The sequence below is a fragment of the Muntiacus reevesi genome, chromosome 19 (assembly GCF_963930625.1).
Source record: "Muntiacus reevesi chromosome 19, mMunRee1.1, whole genome shotgun sequence".
NCBI classification, from domain to species: domain Eukaryota; kingdom Metazoa; phylum Chordata; class Mammalia; order Artiodactyla; family Cervidae; genus Muntiacus; species Muntiacus reevesi.
This window is the reverse complement of record NC_089267.1, coordinates 41,219,486-41,234,381: the sequence shown is the minus strand read 5'-3', so window position 1 is coordinate 41,234,381 and position 14,896 is coordinate 41,219,486. Positions and strand designations below refer to the sequence as shown.

Here is a 14,896-nt window from a genome sequence, read left to right as displayed (position 1 = left end):
ATAAAAACAGTAATTTAAAAAATACTGCACTATAAACAAGTTACAGATCCTATACACTTCTTATCCTTCTCTATGACCTCTTAAAATTGTACAAGCTCTATGTAACACCATGCATTTCATAAAATAGACCTTTTTTAAGTCTTCACACCCTTCTGAGGTATCTGCAAACCGATTAAAAATGAATGTGGGTACTTAAACTAATAGAGTATACTGTCTTCCAAACCACATGGGCTTTCCCAGTGGCTCAACTGTAAAGAATCCGCCTGCAACACAGTAGACACAGGGGAGGTTTGATCCCTAGGCCGGTAAGATCCCTTGGAGAAGAGCATGGCAACCCACTCTAGTATTCTTGCCAGGAAAATCTGATGGACAGAGGAGCCTGGCGGGCTATGGTCCATGAGGTCACAAAGCACTGGACATGACTGAAGCAGGTGAGTGTGCACACATGCACGTAGTTGACCTATTGGATAGATTCATCAGTAATCCCATAAAATGACTAGCAATTCAGTGTTTACACATTTTCTACTGTTCAAAAATGGAACTATACACAAATTCTTAAGTTAAATCAAATATTATTTTAAAGCAACCTATACTATCATAAAAAAATCAAGTACAATTTTAAAAATAAGTATTTGAGTCAGAATACAAGTTAAATGTAGTAAGATTCAATAATCAATTATTTTTTACTCTCAATATTAAAGAAAAAAAACTGTAAGTGCACAGAATCTCATACAGGGTAGATAAGAGCTGCTGAATGCATAAATCAAGAGCCATAAAATAGTTAACCCTTGGTATACCAATAAAAATCCAATGGGCCCAATATTAGATTGTGAACTTTTCTGTACAGTTATAACTATTTTAAAATTAACATTTTGTAACTTTAATTCTTTCTTAAAAGTCTTCCAAAAATCCCAAGAAAAACTCACTTAAAAAAAAAAGAATAAGATTAGCAATTGCCATATAAATTCACTGGAACTTTTTATAAATCTAAGATATACTGTGACATCTTAGTGATCTTATTTTTTTCCTCCATCTTGCAACATTTTGCTACTTCATTCCAGGAATTACTTCATCATTACTTATCAATTATTCCTAACTAAAAAAAAAGATTGACAAGATTAGTAAGAATGGAAGAACAATGTTATACCTAGAAGAAAGATACAATAATGTATCCTTCTTCCATTTTCTTACTTTGTCACCTAAAACATTATATCGTATTTCAACAAAGTATAAAATAAGGATGCAGACCTCATCTTTGGAGTCTACTTTCAGCTCTCATTAACACAGGTGAAAATTCAAAATGTCTTATTTTCCACCTATATTGACAGAGAAAGACTACACAACTAGATAAACCAGAAGATTTTTGCAAAGAGACACAAACCAGTACTTTAGAGTTTAATGACATTGGTAAAATGATCATTTAAGTGAAATCTCACACTATGAGTCTTTAGATGATGATACCCTGTCAATAAATTTTATAAAACTCAAGAACTAATGAATGAACAGCATATTTCTAAGAACATATGGCATTCTTATCCACATAATCAAAGAAAGTATTTCTTCATATAGTATTTTATGAGTAGAACCTAAACTATTTCATTTTGCTAAAAGCATGAGTGTCAGTATTCTTATCTTTAATACTATATGCACACTGCAATTTTCTTGACAGTAAGTGGGCAAATGTTAAAGGCAGATTTGTACACAAAGATGACTGGAAGGAATTAGATGATCTAGAAATTAAAAAGAATTGGACTGGATGCTTAATCATATAAAAAAGAAATTATTTTAAAATAAAATCATGATGTAAGGCTTTAATAATTTTGCAAAGCACTGATGTTAAGCGCACAAAGAGTCAGAGTAATGATAAGCTAGAACCTCACAGAGGTCTATTTGAATGTTGATAACTAATGAGCAGTTATTTGCATTGAGGACACTTCCCATTTTTGGTATATATACATTCAAAACCAGTGAAAACATGGAACAAAAATTTGAATTTCTGCATTTAAATACTTAGTAAAATTTCTAATAAAGTTATTATACACCATTCCTTTATTCCTCTCTAAGCTATTTATAAAGTGACTTAAATATACATATATACACACATATATATTTTAAAATTTATTGGTCTCAGTAAATGATGATTCTTCCTGATATACTAAGGATTAGGATGGAAATTTAAGTATGATAATTTCTAAAACATATTAAAATTTAAAACATGTAAAATATTACCATAAAAGCATTCTAAATAAAATAATATCTAATAGCTAACCTGGAACAAACATTAAAAATAAAACTAAGCCAGAAAAATACAGGAGTAAAATAACTATTTACTTATATGTATTGTCAAAGTATACAGATCATATGTGGATCATCAATGCAGTTGTTTATGTCAGAATGATTTTGATGCAAGTATACAAACTCCAAACAAATACACCACCTGAATTAACTAGTTCCAAGATTCCTTATTTCTGGTGAATCTATTAATATAAAAGAAAATCTAGAAAATAGAACTGGCAAACAGTTAAAGTATTGACTTTTTCTTACACTATACTCTGATTTATGTCAAAAATTTCAAAAGTAATAATTTGCACAATTCTTCTAAATGGATATTCTACATAGTTTTGTTAGGAAGCTCCTAACCTATAATACAGAAACCACATAAGCCATAACTATGAGTAAATCGTAATGTAGCCTTTTGGCTGTTACATAGCTACTCCTGCCAATGTAACCTAAATTTAAAAGAAAAGGAAGTAGTGAGGACTTGAATCTGAATATAACCAGAAGAAGACACAACCAGGAAAGGTTCAACCTACTGTGCTGTAAAAACTGACTGCACCAGGATAACGTTACACCTACTTTGACATTTTATTCCTTTTTTTCTTCCTTAAATTGCTCTAGCCTTTTCTAAATTCAATCCTCAAAATGAATTAACAATTTTTCTGCATAAGCTGTTGCTTCTTTACTCCTTCATTACTGGTAAAATACATGGACATACAGTACATGGTATAGCAGTAACAGGTACACTTTAAGTTCAGCCAAGGGTGCTCATTCTAGCCTAAACATCTGAGTTAGATAGCAAACCAGTATTTTAAGACTAGCATCGAAAGGAATCTTCCCTATATTCTAGAGAACTATTGTCCCACTCCATTTCATTTAAATAAATGCATTCTATTCATAAGTTTGCTACATTAGTGATTCACTGAAAACAGGATTACATTTTAATAAATACAAAAAGGTATAACTCAAATGCAAACCAAAGTAATTTAATGATTACAATCTATTTTGCCTTTCTCTATGGTACAAACAATTACAGGCTAGTACTGTGTGTCTCAGCTTTCTAAGTCTATTCTTTTGCATGAAAAAGTACAGAAATAACCAACTAAAGGGATATGGCATGTATAAAATGCTAATAAGTAAGCCACATTTCAAAAATCTAGTTAACAGAATAATTTATAAAATTCTAAAAATTCACCACCTTATAAAAATGACTAGATATAAGAGCAGAGCCTGTACAGTATATACAATTAAGATGTAAAAGTTATTTTGTTAAAATTCACTTTTGAAATCACATAGGTACAGTATTAAATTCTGGGTCAATGGATATAGTATGTCTACAACTTCAGACCTATACAAGTATTTGTTGCTTTTCTTTAAATCCAAAAGGTAGTTTCAACAACTTATTTCCAATAGTCAGTCTTGAAAATAAGTCAGTTTATACAAAACAATAATATCCCAGTAGACATGTTTTACAGTTGACAGAGAACTTTTTCTAAATTTTGTACCTAGAGGTCTAAGATCTAACTAGCATTAGGATATACTAACAAAGTATTCTTTAAAAAACCAAGGTCTTTTCTCTTAAAATAAGCCTAATATAAAAGTAACAAATTTGAACACTTGAGTTAGGGTAACAAGAAGTGAAGTGAAAGTCACTCAGTCATGTCTGACTCTTATAACAAGAAACTATCCCTTAAAGTGTAATGTTAGAGCACCCTCTGCTGACTATATCAACTCAAATACTCTTAAGAAAGAGATCCTTAATTTAAGATCAGCTTTTTTCATTTCCCATATAATTTTTAAACATTAAAGACATAAAGAATGTAGAAGATAAAGCACTAAACAGATAAAGTCTCCTTGGCACCTCTTTACAAATCGACAATATACTAAGTATTCATTATATACATACCACTGTTCTTAAATAATTTTCTATTCTAATATGGACAATTTAGCATGTAATTAGAACATACAGAATCAGAGAAAACAACAACTAACAAAAAGAATTATCAGCACATATACAAAAAAGATCCCTGAACTGAGAGCCTGAATATATGGTCCTACTTGCTCATTTGAGTAAGTTATTTTATTTGAGTCTCAGTTTTATCAATAAAAAAACTTAGTTAGATTCATTAATTCATTCAACAAACATTTACTTATCACCTCCTCTGAGTCACTGCTTAAGCTACAAAGCACCTGCTCAAGCCCCTCACATAGATGATTAAATATCTGCAAAATAATTAATATAAATAGAAAGGGTTATTATAGAAAGGATATCAATTTATATTTTCTTACTTCTTTTAGGAATTGTCTAAACTGTTATTCGATTTTCTTTCTCACTTGAATTTACTTAAAACTCCAAAGAATTAAGCATAAGGCAGATATCATCATCCTACTCAAATAAATGTTCCTCTATTCTTTTTTTTATAATTTTCAATAATTTACTTATTTTTGGCTGTCCTGGTTCTTCATTGCTGCAGGCTTTTCTCTAGTTGTGACAAGAGAGGGCTACTCTTCATTGTAGTACTCGGGATTTTCATTGCGGTGGCTTCTCTCATTGCAGAGCATAGGGTCTAGGATGTGCAGGCTCACATGTGCAGGCTGGGAGCAGTTGAGGCTCCTCGGCGCTAGATCACAGGATCAAGAGTTGTGAAGCACAGGCTTAGCTGCTCTGCACCATGTGGTATCTTCCAGATCAGGGATTGAACCTGTGTCTCCTGCACTGGCAGGCCAACTCTCCACCACTGAGCCACCAGGGAAGTCCTCCGCTACTCTTTAGACATCTTTATGGTCTCAAAAGTCCAAGTCTTACAAAGCTTCAGTGGTAGCTGCTTCTCTGCGATGATTATCCTGTCCTATGAAGCCCACTGCTTAAATGCTAGGTAGATATTGACAGCCTATTTCCAGGAAAATAACTTATCACACAGGAGAAAACTGCTATAGTTGGGAGCAAGGAGAGAAAAGGTCAGAACTTAGTCTAGAGGCTTTGGATTACACTCATGCCCCAGTAAATTATTCACTCCTCAAATATACAAAGTACCTAACAATACTAAAGGAAACGCTATATCAAAAGCAGTTAAAGGGCTTCCCTGGTGGCTCAGGGGTAAAGAATCCAGCTGCCAATGCAGGAGACATGGGTGTGATCCCTGATCTGGGAAGATCCTACATGCTGCGGGGCAACTAAGCCCACAGGGCACAACTACTGAGCCTGTGCTCTTGAACCCAGAAGCTGCAACTACTGGGCCCACGTGCTGCAATTACTGAAGCCCACACACCCTAGAGACACTGCTCAGCAACAACAACAAAAAGCCACAGCAGTAAGACTGCACACAGCGACGAGAGGGCAGCCCCGGATCTTACGACGACAGAGAAGCCCACAAAGCAACGAAGACCCAGCACAGCCAAAATAAATAAATAGCACTATAAAAAACTTTTAATAGTCACTAAATGAGTGCACAAGACATAGCTATGAAACTGATGCCATACATAAAAAGCTAACACCCCAAAAACTAAAATGAAGACAATGTGAACACAACTGCTTTCACATAAGCTCTCTAAAAGGAAAAACAACTTCGCTCTTTAATAAAAGATTTTCAGAAGGGATAAATAATGATAAAGTAGGAACACATATCTTGAAGACAACGTAACAGGGAGAAATGGGACCAAATGTCATTTACTGATATCATATATAGAATACAAACCTATAGAAGACAAATCACATCAAATACAAAAATAATCACCACACAAGATGAATTAAAATAGCAGCTGAAAGATGAAGACTTAATAACCATTTACTATAAAAGCTAAATTGAGGTTTCTCACCTCTTCCAAAGTTTCTCAGTTGGAGGTGGTTTTGCATCCCGTGCCCTGCAACATTTTTATTATCTCAACTGGCAAGAGTGGGTAGTGGCCAGGGCTGCTGCTAAAAATACTGCAACATACACAGTAGCCCTTCCACAGCAAAGAATCATCTGGCTTCAAACATCAGTACAGCCCTTGTTGAGAAACCAATCTTTACAACAATAAAACTAAAAAGCCCACTGGCAATCACATCAGTTCTTCTTATGGTAATCGGTAACTGTAGCCCGCCAGGCTCCTCTGGCCATGGGATTTCTCAGGCAAGAATACTGGAGTGGGTTGCCATTTCCTTCTCCAAATCGACAACTAATGCACATAAAGCAATACAATTTCAATATCCAACTATAATATAGATACAACTGTCAAGAACATAGATATATCCTATTGCTACTCACCCACAATCTTTCCCCCTCTTTCCTTTCCCTCTACTCTCCTGATCCTTGCTGCTCTTATACTTCTTTTAAGCCACCTTCCCATTCCAAAACCTCCAATTCTTCTGAGAAATAAAAAGAAAACAGAAAACATTGACTTATCTATGCTGCCTGAGGTCTAGAATTATTCAAGAGTCATAATGAGTCTGATAATGTGATTATGAAGATCCATATTCTGTTTTGATTAGAAAATGAACATTATACCAAAAAAAAAGGTTAGTGACATGACCCATGACTCAATATAAGATGTTACCTTGTATGCTTCTGAATCATTAAGAGAAATCTAACTATTCTTGGAAATTAATCAGCACAAGGTGAGTTCCAAAAGTTCACTCCTTATTTCTAAATAATCCTTGGGTTCAAGACAGTTGTACTTATCACATACCTACTAGCTCTCTTTTATTTGCTTTAAGCCTCTTTTAAAACTCTTCATTTTTTACTATTCCCAGATTCAGAGAGCAAGTCCATTACTAAACTATTTATATTCGTCATATTTCACTTAAAGCTTGACTCAGTCTGTAACTTTTTTCATTTAACTACACCTACATGGCAGCATTTCAACACCTATATCTCAGCATATCTTGGGTCATTTTATTTTTCTCCCTGAAACTTCTTCAATTTCCTTAAATATTTTTGGAAGCACAATGACCAAAGCTCCTGGTAACAGAGGAAACACAAAATTACATCATCTGTGGATATAGATAAGCCTAGATTTGGGATTTATTTTCAGTATGTTTCTGAAAAAGGATATTTATTTTAAATGTTTCTGAAAAAAATAGTACTCTGATATATCGTCAAAATTATTTTTCACATAAAAAGGAAATCAATATACTTTTAACTACTAGACCAAAGCTAAACAACATGTGCTTACAGCACAGTGGTCCACTGTATGTGGCAATCAGTCTGAAAGATGCCCCTGCAGGTAGTCATGTGTATATAAAGATCTGTTTATAAAGATTTCAGAGACAGAAACAAAACTGAATAGTATCACAGAGTGACTTATTCATATTTTTAATATGTTTAAAAAAAAAAAACCCATAACCAAATATACTATTATCATGTCATATTAAAAAAAAATCTATTGATGAAAATATGTAAATCTGTCCTATGCATCCAAACGGAAGGCAGAAATATTTCCAATAAAATATTTTAGCATTGATTTAAAATCCACTTTATTATAGAGCTAGACTAGTGATTTCTTGCACAGGACTTTTAAAAAACTGCTTCAAGGCACTATATCTTCTTAAAGCTATCATATACTCAGTGCTTAACAATGCAGAAAAATTCACTCACCATTTCAGTGGTGTGCCTTCATATTCAAACCATATCTCACTAATGTCTTCTTGTCTCATAACCTTCTGAAAGTGCTTTTTCACTTTGTCAGTTACCAACGTCAAATAACTTACTCTTGGCAAAAGCAACTGAAATGAAAATTTATAAAACCATATTTATTTACTATTTTTTCAAAAAGAAATACACTAAATAGGCTTTTAAACTATATTTTGAATATTCTGAAAAACAGTCATGTTTTTTCCATTATTTTGAATATTATACACAAAGCAAACTGTTTTTTATAGGAAATCAAAGGCTAAAGGTTAAGATGACTTAAAATTTCTTATGAGGTCATTACTTGATGTATAGCTTATAGGGTAAATGCCTAGAATAAACAAGTCTATGTGTAATCCTTCTGTAAGAGTTTTTTCCAAATAAAAATACAATGCAATCAGAAGCCATACTATTTAGGATACTTGTTAGTTCTATCAAATTTAACTTGAAAATTAATATGATTCACCTGAGGTAATTCAACTTCTGGGAAGATAATCATTAACTCAATGTTATGTACACTTTGACTTATTAATCAAGACTTCACAGTTGATCCATCATATTTTCATAATCTATTGTGTGCTAGGGGCTTCCCTGGTGGCTCAGATGGTAAAGCGTCTGCCTGCAAAGCGGGAGACCCGGGTTAGATCCCTCGGTTGGGAAGATCCCCTGGCGAAGGAAATGGCAACCCACTCCATTTCTCTTGCCTGGAAAATTCCATGGACTGAGGAGCCTGGTGGGCTACAGCCCACGGGGGTCACAAAGAGTCAGACACGACTGAGCAACTTCACAATCACAATCACTGTGTACTGACTCAGTTGTGTGAAGAACACCAAGGCAAGGACATAATCTATCCTCATCTACAAGGCTAAAATAAAGTGGAGGTTAAAAAAAACAAAAACTCCTAAAAAGTACTTACAAAAATACTTCATGGCACCAACAGAAAGGCCTTTAAAGGTCAACTGGAAGATTTCATTTGATAAACAATGAAGCCCACTATGATACGACAAATAAAATGATATGATGAGAAACAGTGAAAAAAGTGAAAGTGTCAGTTGCTTAGTCATGTCTGACTCTGCAACCCCATAGACTGTAGCCCACCAGGCTTCTCCGTCCATGGAATTCTTCAGGCAAGAATACTGGAGTGGATAGCCATTCCCTTCTCCAGGGGATTTTCCTGACCCAGGGATCAAATCCATGCTGCCCACATGCAGGCAGATTCTTAACCATCTGAGCCACCAGGGAAATCCCAAAGAGAAACAGTACTCAAGGGTTATTCTAACCATTGTATATAAAAGACTGCAATAAGATTCTAGACAGGAAATCTGTTAAGGAAATACTACGAGATGAGAAAGAAGGAATGGAAAAGTAGGGGAGGCCTGGAAATTAGAAAAAATTTTGGTGATAACTAATGTAACACCTAGAGCCAGACATCCTGGAATGTGAAGTCAAGTGGGCCTTAGAAAGCATCACTACGAACAAAGCTAGTGGATGTGATGGAATTCCAGTTGAGCTATTTATTTCAAATCCTGAAAGATGATGCTGTGAAAATGCTGCACTCAATATGCCAGCAAATTTGGAAAACTCAGCAGTAGCCACAGGACTGGAAAAGGTCAGTTTTCATTCCAATCTCAAAGAAAGGCAATCCCAAAGAATGCTCAAACTACTGCACAATTGCACTCATCTCACATGCTAGTAAAGTAATGCTCAAAATTCTCCAAGCCAGGCTTCAGCAATATGTAAACCGAGAACTTGCAGATGTTCAAGCTGGTTTTAGAAAAGGCAGAGGAACCAGAGATCAAATTGCCAATATCCGCTGGATTATCGGAAAAGCAAGAGAGTTCCAGAAAAACATCTATTTCTGCTTTATTGACTACACCAAAGTCTTCGACTGTGTGGATCACAATAAACTGTGGAAAATTCTGAAGGAGATGGGAATACCAAACCACCTGACCTGCCTCTTGAGAAACCTTTATGCAGGTCAAGAAGCAACAGGAAGAACTGGACATGGAACAACAGATTGGTTCCAAATAGGAAAAGGATACGTCAAGGCTGTATATTGTCACCCTGCTTATTTAACTTATATGCAGAGTACATCATGAGAAACGCTGGGCTGGAAGAAGCACAAGCTGGAATCAAGATTGCCGGGAGAAATATCAATAACCTCAGATATGCACATGACACCACCCTTATGGCAGAAAGTGAAGAGGAACTAAAAAGCCTCTTGATGAAAGTGAAAGAAGAGAGTGAAAAAGTTGGCTTAAAGCTTAACATTCAGAAAACTAAGATCATGGCATCTGGTCCCATTACCTCATGGGAAATAGATGCGGAGACAGTGGAAACAGTGTCAGAATTTTATTTTTGGGGGCTCCAAAATCACTGGAGATGGTGATTGTAGCCATGAAATTAAAAGACGCTTACTCCTTGGAATGAAAGTTATGACCAACCTAGACAGCATATTAAAAAGTAGAGACATTACTTTGCCAACAAAGGTCCGTCTGGTCAAGGCTATGGTTTTTCCAGTGGTCATGTATGGATGTGCGAGTTGGACTGTGAAGAAAGCTGAGCACCGAAGAATTGATTCTTTTGAACTGTGGTGTTGGAGAAGACTCTTGAGAGTCCCTTGGACTGCAAGGAGATCCAACCAGTCCATCCTAAAGGAGATCAGTCCTGGGTGTTCATTGGAAGGACTGATGCTGAAGCTGAAACTTCAGTACTTTGGCCATCTCATGCGAAGAGTTGACTCATTGGAAAAGACCCTGATGCTGGGAGGGATTGGGGGCAGGAGGAGAAGGGGATGACAGAGGATGAGATGGCTGGATGGCATCACTGACTCGATGGGCATGAGTTTGAGTAAACTCCGGGAGTTTGTGATGGACAGGGAGGCCTGGCATGCTGCAAATCATGGGGTCGCAAAGAGTCGGTCACGACTGAGTGACTGAACTGAACTGAACTAATGAAGAAATCTGAAGGAGGTAAGAGATGTTAGATGACTAACTTTTGAGCTACACATTCACATCTTCAAATGCAATAAAGCACAAGCTTAGAATATAATGCTGATGAACTGGGGTCCTGCTAGTGTCAGTCAACACTAATCTGTCCTTATGGAGGCTGGACCTACTTGGGCTTTGGAGAGAGAGAAGTCTGGAAAGGAACATTGAGGATGGTATAGTAAGAACTGGAATAGTATGAAGGCCATCAGTGTTATTCCCCCCAGGAAAGGAGCCCGGAAAGAAAACAGGAGAGAGCAATGATTTATTTAAAGAACCTACAAGTAGATAGAAGGAGGAACTTGGCAAAAATTCATGTATTCTCCTCCTTTGCAGGAGAAGCTCCAGCCATTTCTTGCTTTCATAAGGTTCTGTTTTCTTTTGCTGGTAAAATGGTTCGTTACTCTCTTTCAGCTGCTTCTGTGAATGGAACTCTGCATCACTTTTCATGTTGCTTATTCAAAGTTATGTTTGTTTGATCAGTGAATCAAATAGAATTATATACTGGGCTGGGGACTATATACACAGAGAAATATTCTGGTTCCGGGATTGACACTTAATCAATGAAGATAGAGGCAACAGGCTCCAGTTAGATAAGAGAACATTACAGTAGTCCTAGGGGCTACAAGGTAAAGGGTTGTGAGTGGTAGCCGGAATGTTCCAGTATGGAAAAAAGGTGCCCATACTAGGAATAAGCTGCAGGATAGGAGTGTGAACTGAACAGAACATAAGTTCCTCTTTTTAAAAAATTTTTAAATTTCTTGGCCATGTCACACAGCAAGTGCAATCTTAGTTACCTGACCAGGGAGGGATCAAACCCACAACCTGCTTTGGAAGCATGGAGTCTTAACCCCTGAACCAAAAGGGAAGTCCCCAGAAGCTCTTCTTTTGTTATATAATGAAACAACTAAAATGTGATTAGAGAAGAAAAGAAAAAAGAAACTAAAAGTTACTAAGTATAAGGAAAAGCATTAGTTGTTTTACAGGAAGTATTATTATCACTTCTGTTTTACATACAGCTTAAATATTAGTAACTTGTCAAAACCATATTCTATTAAAGAAATCACAAAGAAAAATTCATTAGCATCACAAATGACAGAATCAAGTACAGATGAAACATGGACAGTCTCTAAGAAATTAAAATAGCATGGTAAGTTAACCATTTTTAAAAAATAAATAAATATAATCTATTCATCTAAATATAATCTGTTTGTCTGTATTATTAAGTCCAGGACTTTAACCAGTTTGTTGGGCATTACATAGTTATCTACTCTTTAGAGAATGATATTCACCTATGGAGATCATAAGAAGGAAGATAAATCAGGAATAAATGAGTGTGGGTATCAGCTCTTGATTTTGGAAAGACCTATACTACATACTGGAAAAGGAAATGGAAACCCACTCCAGTACTCTTGCCTAGAAAATTCCATGGATGGAGGAGCCTGGTGGGCTACAGTCCATGGGGTCGCAAAAGAGTTGGACACGACTGAGTGACTTCACTTTCACTTTCATACTACATGTACAAGGTTCAACTAGAATTGCTGAAAAATTCACAAATGATTTTCATGATAAAAAATTTCTTTCCAATAAGGAATGAGTAACATTAAAATGTAAGCGCTATTAAGACAAGGGTTTTTCTCTGTTTTGTTCACGGTTAACATTTCCAACGGCCAAAACAGTGTCTGCTTTATAAGAGGCGTATAATAAATATTTGATAAAGAATCAGAGATGCCAAAGGTTAAAGTGTGACAAAAGGCCAAAAGTGATAAATTTTAAAAGAATGCTCATTTTTTTTTTTAAAGTCTTATTTTATTAGTTGGAGGCCAATCACTTCACAACATTCCAGTAGGTTTTGTCATACATTGACACGAATCAGCCATAGAGTTACACGTATTCCCCATCCCGATCCCCCCTCCCACCTCCCTCTCCACCCGACTCCTCAGGGTCCTCCCAGTGCACCAGGCCCAAGCACTTGACTCATGCATCCCACCTGGGCTGGTGGTCTGTTTCACCATAGATAATATACATGCTGTTCTTTCAAAACATCCCACCCTCACGTTCTCCCACAGAGTTCAAAAGTCTGTTCTGTACTTCTGTGTCTCTTTTTCTGTTTTGCATATAGGGTTATCGCTACCATCTATCTAAATTCCATATATATGTGTTAGTATACTGTAATGTTCTTTATCTTTCTGGCTTACTTCACTCTGTATAATGGGCTCCAGTTTCATCCATCTCATTAGAACTGATTCAAATGAATATAAAAAAATAAATAAATAAATAAATAAAATAAAAGAATGCTCATTCATAAGACAGACTACATACTGACACTAAAATGTAGCTGGAATCTTCTGTTCTCTATTGGTCTGTGGGAGTAATCTGTAACTAACATAAATATAGTAGCACTAAGAAAAAACTAGAATAGGTACAGATAGTTTATCCAGTAAATATTTAAATAGGTAAAATGGAAAGAGAGTAACAACAAAAGCATCGCCCTGCCTTCTACATTAGGATTGTATCACACAAGAATTTTCCTTGGTATATCTCACTGGTTTACTTCAAGCTCATTTTGTAAAACTATGTTAAAATATACCTAGCATAAAGTTTACCATGTTAACCATTTTAAGTAAACAGTTCAGTGGCATTAAATACATTGACACTGCTGTGGCACCCGTGTGACACCCATGACTATCCATCTCCAGAACTTTCCATCAAATTCTGTACCTATTAAACAATAATTCCCTCATTCTCTTCTAGTTACATCTAAATGGAATCATAAAATATTTGTCCTTTTGTGTCTGGCTTATTTCACTTCAATTAATGTTTTCAAGGTTCAAGTTCTTTTAATACAAAAAGGATTAACCCCTCCAGGGATACACTCCACTATACGGACTCTTATTCTCTTATTTCTCATTCAGCACTCAGTATGACACATGTGATACATTTTTTTTTCTCTGTATAGCCAATAAGGAATACATGTTTCACATAGTTGTTAACTTGGCTTCTGAGGTGGCTTAGCAATAAAGAATCCACCTGCAACGCAGGAGATGCTGGCTTGATCTCTGTGTCGGGAAGATCCCCTGGAGAAGGGAATGGCAATCTACTCCAGTATTCTTGCCTGGGAAGTCCCATGGACAGAGGAGCCCAGTGGGCTACAGGCCACCGGGTCACAAGAGTTCGACATAACTTAGCAACTAAACAAAAACAACAGATTACTTATGTTTCAGTAAGTGCCTGTAATATTATTTGTTTACACCAAATCCTATTTTGTCCAAGAATTTTCAGTTATAAAATTAGAGATTCATTTAATAAACATAGAATTAAAATACACTAGAATCCTCTAGTAAACAGAATCCAACAACATATTAAAAAGATCATACATCATGACCAAATGGGGTTTATCCCAGGGACTGCAAGGATTCTTCAGTATTCGCACAACAATCAATGTGATACACCACATTAACAAATTGAAATATAAAAACCATATGTTTATCTCAATAGATGCCTTTGACAAAATTCAACATCCATTTAGGATAAAAACCTTCCAGAAAGCAGGCTTAGAAGGATCTTACCTCAGCATAATAAAAGGCATATATGATAAACCCACAGCAAACATTATTATCAATTTTGAAAAACTGAAAGCATTTCCCCTAAAGTCAGGAACAAGACAAAGGTGCCCACTCTCACCACTACTATTCAACATAGTTTTGGAAGTTTTAGCCACAGCAGTTAGAGAAGAAAAAGAAATAAAAGGAATCCAGATTGGAAAAGAAGACGTAAAACTGTTTGCAGATGACATGATCCTCTACATAGAAACCCGTAAAGACACAACCACAGAATTACTAGAGCTAATCAATGAATATAGTAAAGCTGCAGGATATAAAATTAATACACAGAACTTCCTTGCATTCCTATATACTAACAATGAGAATACAGAAAGAGAAATTAAGGAAAGAATTTCATTCACCATTGTGATGAAAAGAATAAAATACTTAGGAATAAATCTACCTAAGAAACAAAAGACCT

General features: G+C 35.6%; 1 protein-coding gene across 4 annotated transcripts in view; it reads right to left on the bottom strand.

Moving 5' to 3' along the window:
* The window catches only part of ATG5 (autophagy related 5), a 120,683-nt gene that overhangs the window by 89,972 nt on the left and 15,815 nt on the right, over positions 1 to 14,896 (bottom strand). For 3 of the 4 annotated variants that reach the window (XM_065911558.1, XM_065911557.1, XM_065911556.1), the window contains one exon: positions 7,854 to 7,981. The exons of the other annotated variant lie outside the window; for it this stretch is intronic. In XM_065911558.1, coding sequence (XP_065767630.1) covers positions 7,854 to 7,981 — 128 coding nt within the window. The remainder of the gene's footprint in view (positions 1 to 7,853; positions 7,982 to 14,896) is intronic. 4 annotated transcript variants of the gene reach the window in all.